Consider the following 6,724-nt stretch of genomic DNA (forward strand, 5'->3'; position numbering starts at 1 on the left):
GGGCGCTGGAATCCGCCTTCCGGCTCTGCAATCCGCCTTCCGGCTCTGCGGGGCACATGCGCATTCTGGCTGCGGAGGCGGGGCTGGGTCTCCAGGGAGCATGGGAGCCAAGGCTTTGGGGCGACTCCGGCAGTGTCCGTCACGAGGAAAACTTCCGGTCGGCAGCCCTAACTGCTGAGAAGGGAGATTCACTGCAATCTCCCGGATATTTCTCTGAAACAGCAATAAAGACTTAATTTTCTGAGCTGTTCCCACGTGTTTTGTTCTGTACTTCCTGTTGGCATATTTTAGCATTATTTAACAAATGTATAAATTTGGGGTGGGGGAGGGCTTTTTGATGGATAATTGAAGCAGGCTGTAATATGTCCTCCCTGTGACCTCTTTCAGGATCGACTGTGAGGAGAAACACAAGAATTGTGAGGAAAGTCTGCAGAATACAGGGACCCTGCAGATGAAGAAGTGTGGGACCAGGGCAGGGCCGGCAGTCTCAGTGCAGCTCGAAGGATAGGGGCTCCTGCGGAGAAACCCCGAGCTCAGCATCCGTGCATTTCCACATCGTGAGGGGCTCCTCTTTCTTACAGTGCTAAGTCTCTGGAAAATAGACAATGAAAGAGAGGAACGTTAATTCAACATTCAGTTGATGACACTAAAGCATTAAGAACTACATCTTTCTTTTCATCGTAGCACTGCAGATTTTAAAAATGATTTCCATTACAAAGGCAAGGGGAAGAGGTACACTTGTGAACAACAGTTTGGACCCCAAATGAAACTATATTGTTAAATATTTCTTCAAAAATAAGTCATTATTCTGTTTCAGTATATATCCTGAGATTTTAACCTATAAATAGGTTAAAAACATTTTGTTTATAGTCAAAACGAGTATAATGGTAAAATATTTATTTGGCAAGCCCCTCATATTTTTATTCTTCTACCAGTTTGCCACCCTTAGGTTTTCAGCTAGACTTGACACAAGAAACACAATGAGAGGTCTTTCTCTTCCTTGACTGTAAAATATGCATACTCCAGAACACTCAACATAGGCTGTTTCTTAACTATTTCAACCTGAACCCTACAACCAGAGAGAATGTAGTCAAGTAATCCAATATTTTTTTTTTTTTTTTTTTTTTAGACGGAGTCTCTAACTGTTGCCTGGGGTGGAGTGCAATGGCAAGATCTCGGCTCACTGCTACCTCCGCCTCCCAGGTTCAAGCAATTCTCCTACCTTAGCCTCCCAAGTAGCTGGGATTACAGATGCCAGCCACCACTCCTGGTTAATTTTTTGTATTCGTAGTAGAGACATGGTTTCACTCTGTTGGTCAGGCTGGTCTCAAACTCCTGACCTGTGTTCCATCCACTTCTGCCTTTCCAAATTCTGGGATTACAGGCGTGAGCCGACATGCCCGGCCAAGTAACCCAATTTCAAAACTATGTCTGGGGGCCAAATGTGGTGGCTCACACCTATAATTCCCAGCACTTTCGGAGGCCCAGGTGGGCGGAACCCTGAGGTCAGGAGTCCAAGACCAGCCTGGCCAACATGCTGAAACCCCGTTTCTACTAACAATACAAAAATTAGCCAGGCATGGTGGTGCATGTCTGTAATCCCAGTTACTCAGGAGGCTGAGGGACGAGAATCGCTTGAGCTGGGCGGCGTGGGGTGGAAGTTGCAGTGAGCTGAGATTGCGCCATTGCACTCCAGCCTGGGTGACAGAGCAAAACTGTGTCAAAACAAAAACATACATCTGGCAGGGCGCCGTGACTCATGCCAGTAATCCCAGCACTTTGGGAGGCTGAGATGGGTGGATGACAAGGTCAAGAGTTTCAGATCAGCCTGGCCAACATGGTGAAACCTGTCTCTACCCAAAATACAAAAATTAGCTGGGCATAATGGTGCACACCTGTAATCCCAGCTACTTGAGAGGCTGAGATTGGAGAATTGCTTGAAACTGGGAAGTGGAGGTTGCAGTGAGCTGGCTTGCACCACTGAACTAGAACCTGGGAGACAAAGTGAGACTCCGCCTCAAAAAGAAACAAACTAACAAATAAAACTACATCTGATCTTCCGCAAAGTATCTGCTATTTTCCTTAGAAAAGACCAAAATCCATGAAGCAAAGAGACCTCGGAATAAAGGCAGTAAGGTCTGCCTTGGACTCTTTTATGACATTAGCAAAATTAAATGAATTATCCTGTTTTTTTTTCTTATTCATCTAAATGACTTTTTTTTTTTTGAGATGGAATTTTGCTCTCGTTGCCCAGGCTGGAGTGCAATGGCACGGTCTTGGCTCACCACAACCCCTGCCTCCCGGGTTCAAGTGATTCTCCTGCCTCAGCCTCCTGAGTAGCTGGAATCACAGGCGAGTGCCACCACTCCCAGCTAATTTTGTATTTTCAGTAGAGACGAGGTTTCACCATGTTGCCCAGGGTGGTCTTGAACTCCTGACCTCAGGTGATCCACCCACCTTGGCCCCCCAAAGTGCTGGGATAACAGGCATGAGTCACCACGCGAGGCCTCATCTAAATGACTTCTTACTAGAGGGGAAGACTTCTCAGAAAAAGACATTTTGTAATTAGATTTATTTTTATAAACATCCAAGGGAAACAGAGTCTATACTTCACCTAATAAAACTGATTAGGGTATCAGCTAAATGGAAAGAGAATCTACAAACAAATTTATACAAGATCTAGGGAGAGAATGTCGCCCTGAGCTCAAGGGCCTGTTAATGGTGGCACGTCCGGTAAAAGTGCAGCCTCACAGATTTTCCATCTAGTTCAGCTCTTGTATTTACTGGTCACCTTTTTCTCCTCCGATACCATCTAACCTTTTTTATGTTGTTAAATAATTTTTAATCATAAAAAGGTTAATTCTGAGTTTGGGCATTTGGTGTCTGGCCACCTGAAAGTTCAGGTGATTTTGTCCATGGAAGACATGGATTTTTAAATAATAATAACGTTGAAAGGGGAACTTGCATTACAATTCGGAAATCAGTCCAGTGGGGGATACAAGCAAGAAATAAGTTAACAGACAGATTAGCACATAGTGACATATTAGCAATTAAATAAAGGCCCTTTTTGTATTTTCTTCAGCTTGTCTTATGAGCCTATTATGTTTGGATAATTTTCGCCAGGAGAGTCATTTTAAAACTTCATTCACTTAAAATACATAGTATTTTATTATTTAAAAATACTGTTGCTTGGAGTGGTGGCTCATGTTATGGTGAAACCCTGTCTGTACTAAAAATTCAAAAATTAGCTGGGCTGGGTGGCACACACCTGTAATCCCGGCTACTTGGGACTCTGAGGCAAGAGAATCACTTGAACCCCAGAAAATGGGGAGGTTGCAGTGAGCCAAGATTGCACCACTGCACTCCAGCCTGGGTAACAGAGTGAGACTCTGTGTCAATTAAAAAAAAAAAAAAATACTGTCAGCCCTCCACGTCCATGGGTTACAGCTCTATGAATTCAACTAATCATGAATAGAAAATAATCAGAAAATATTTACACAAGTTTCCCTCCCCACCCCCAAAATTTGAATTTTCCGTTCACCAAATTCTTTACTGAGAACACATAAATGATGTGAGGTCTGGGCATTGTATTAGGTACTGTAAGTAATCTAGAGATAATTTAAATGAATTAATATGAATATGTTATGTCTAAATTCTATACCGCTTTATTCAAGGGGCTTGAGCATCCACAAATTCAAAGTTTCCTAGAACCAATCCTTTATGTTTACCCAGAAATGACTATACACATGAACTTTTCAAAAAATAATTGTCTTTCCTAATTAATAAACAAAGTACAATAGAATGTAAATATCACTATTTTAAAATACTGATATTTTATATCACAATTATATGGTGAATCAGAGTAGGAGTTACGTCGGATTGACTTTGATTAGATTAAGCTAATTATGACAGGGGCACACCCATATTGATTGAGTTTTGATAAAAGTACTCCCCTGCAGGTCCTTCCTATTATTTAATCAGCAGCACCAGCCAATCACATTCATCCATCTTGACAAATCCCATGGCTCTATCTCTTATAAGCCTCTTGGAATTTTCCCAAGATTTCATTCTAGCAAAGCATCATTCGACCTGTCCCAGGCCAGGGCACACACTCCCATGTTCTGGCTGTGCTGAGCTGATCATCTTCTTCGGGTAAAGGAAAAGATCAAGTCGTAGACTGTGTCGATTTACAGAACATAAGTCAAAGATTGAGATTTTCTGATACAAGCAAATCTAGAGAACCTTTACTATGTATGGTTACCAGTGCCCAAGAAGCCCCAGTGATTTCTGGACAGAATTGCAAAGTGACAGTCAAGGAGAGAGCAGGTATGTTGGGATGTGTGTCCATTTTGGGTTGCCAGGAGGTTGACGTGTGACTGTGTGTGTGTGAGTGTGTAATAAAGGGCCAAACTAGGGCAGAGAAGGCATTGAATATTATAAACTTGGAACACGTAGGGAAGATGTAAGACCCACAGTGGAGGCCCACAGGATGTAGCCAGCATGGGGGTTTCTGGAACCTGTTAGGGGGCTCATCTCAGGCTTCCTCCACTGTCCATCTATGCCTCTCTAAATGAAAGTCGGCTTGTGTGTGGAGACACGTGAACTGTGGGCATGATCTAAATTTATTCCTTGTGCTCACTAGAAAATGAAACATTTCCCATCGTCTCTCACTCCATTCACACTGTAACTGCATAGACACGGGGTTCAGATACCCGAAATACCAACATCTTCTCCTAAAGTCCTCAGACCAAATTAGATGCCCCTCCTTCTCATGTGGATGAGCTCCTGAAAAGCTGTTTGCTGTGGTCACCATTCCTGGTCACATACATGCACCAATAGGAAAAGGCTTTGGAAAAGGTGAGGGTGAGAGATGAGCATTAGTACTTATTGGGTACAGCTACAGTTTGAAGTTGAGCACAAGTGCACTTGACCTAGGGCCACAGGAAAAATGTGTACGGGATGACAAATGGAGTTTTTGCTTGTGAGAATGGACTCTGTGTCACTGTGTGGAAGACTGATAGGTCCCTTTCTGTCCTAAAGCTTGGCTACCACACAAATGAATCCACCCAAACGTCGCCGAGTGGAGCAGGGTCCCAGGACAGGTGAGGCACTCTCCCTGATATTTCTTAAGATCCCCATGCCTGGAAGTCAGTGTCATGTCTCATAATATCATAAATGGAGAGGGTGTTTCTGCAGGATGAGTGGGTTGTTGAGGGCTGATATCCTGAAGCTGGCCTGTGCTGGGTTGTGGATTTCTGAAGGTCATATTCTCAAATCCAAGAGACTTTTGCTGGAAGAGAGCCTTAACCTCCCTCACTGTGGTCTCTCTATAGGTGCAAAAACACCCTCAATTCCAGGAGCTCCACACCAGGATTTATGCCAGTCCCTGGAACCTTCCCAGGTAAGTTCCTGTGACCCTGCATGGCAAACACTGTACAGTGCTGCACGATCTTCAGGCTCAAGGGACAAGCAGGGGATGTACATTTAGGTGGGTCAGACTGAGAGGGAGTTTGTATTTTAAAGTTGTGGAGGGGGAAGCTCCTGGCATCTCCCTTCCCATGAGCCTCATTTGCAGCCTGTTTGAGGGGAGAATGCTGAGGGCTGTCTTTCCACAGGAGCAGCAGGATTCCAGCACAGAGGAGTTCATCGTGATCCTGGAAGAAGAGACAGAAGTGACCCTGGGCCTGGAAGAGGGCATCCTCATCCTGGCCCCAGAGACAGCCCTACAGCTGACCCTGGATAACACGGTCCTTGTAATTGTCCCTGAGCAGGACCTGAGGTCACCAGATGGCCTGCAGTCCCCTGTGCAGATCCAGTACATCCTGCCCTCCGTTGATGGCTTCACCTTGGAGTTCCATGATGAAGATGGAGACGTCTCAGACATGAGAAGAGAGAATGTGCCTCTTTCGCCTGCAGAAGAGGGGGAGGCAGCACCCCTATATCAGCAGCCCTTGATGATACCCCCAGCAAACCACATGGCTGGGATCAGCCCTTTTCTCCCAGTAACCCCATTGTGCATTCCACGCCGTCTGACAGCCCTCCCCCAACGCTACCGTCTGCCACCCACACCTAGTCCAGTGCGACGCATTAAACCGGACGACTACATTTTCAGCCTGCATGGTATGGAGCTCTTGTGCACCTCCTCCCTCAGACCTATGCCCCCTTCACCAAGTCCTGGCCCCCAGATCTATCACAGGATTCACCATAGGCCTCCTAGCAGAGCACGAAGATGTCTCTTCAGGGAGTGATTTAACCCAAGAATCCCCCGTCGCATTGACAGGTCAGAGATTGTCAATAGTCAGGGTCCTTGGTCAGTGCATTCCCTGTATGTGGAGAGACAGTAATTCCAGGGACCTGTTGCTTCCCCTTTGCCGTTTCCCATCATCATCCACTGTCTTCAACAGCAGAGGGTCCCAGATGCTGCAGGGGCGGGGAGCCCTGCAGGGAGTTCACATAAAATGATCGCATTTCACTTCACACACACTGTCCCTTAGAATTTCTCCTCCGGATTTAACTGCTTAAATCCAACCACACCGAGCTGAATCCCTGACTCCTGCAGGTGAGAGCTGGCGGAGGTGCACAAGAGCTCCATTCCTTGTCTTAATCCAGGCTCCCCCGATCCCCAGGCCGATGTTTTTGAATAAATATTGATGTTATTGAATGAAGTACTGGTGACTGCTGTGTTTGCTTCCAGCTGAGACACTCTTCTGCTCTCGCTTGTCCT

At 45.5% G+C, this 6,724-nt stretch overlaps 1 protein-coding gene across 1 annotated transcript; it reads left to right on the plus strand.

The window, feature by feature from the left end:
* The first annotated feature begins 4,024 nt into the window (after positions 1-4,024).
* On the plus strand, positions 4,025-6,643 carry LOC116546153 (proline-rich protein 23D1-like). Its single transcript, XM_032272488.1, has 4 exons — positions 4,025-4,326; positions 5,041-5,102; positions 5,334-5,401; positions 5,616-6,643. The coding sequence occupies exons 1-4, from the start codon at positions 4,250-4,252 to the stop codon at positions 6,246-6,248; spliced, it is 840 nt and encodes a 279-aa protein (XP_032128379.1). The 5' UTR covers positions 4,025-4,249; the 3' UTR covers positions 6,249-6,643.
* Positions 6,644-6,724: the final 81 nt, after the last annotated feature.

Source organism: Sapajus apella, unplaced genomic scaffold (assembly GCF_009761245.1).
Source record: "Sapajus apella isolate SASKATOON/1434 unplaced genomic scaffold, GSC_monkey_1.0 scaffold632, whole genome shotgun sequence".
NCBI classification, from domain to species: Eukaryota; Metazoa; Chordata; class Mammalia; order Primates; family Cebidae; genus Sapajus; species Sapajus apella.

Excerpts from the sequence above, each read along its gene's own strand:
- LOC116546153 (XM_032272488.1), top strand. The coding sequence starts at position 4,250 with ATGTATGGTTACCAGTGCCCAAGAAGCCCCAGTGATTTCTGGACAGAA. Across the intron at positions 5,103-5,333 it reads GGAGCAGGGTCCCAGGACAG|GTGCAAAAACACCCTCAATT; the intron begins GTGAGGCACTCT and ends GTCTCTCTATAG. Across the intron at positions 5,402-5,615 it reads AGTCCCTGGAACCTTCCCAG|GAGCAGCAGGATTCCAGCAC; the intron begins GTAAGTTCCTGT and ends GTCTTTCCACAG.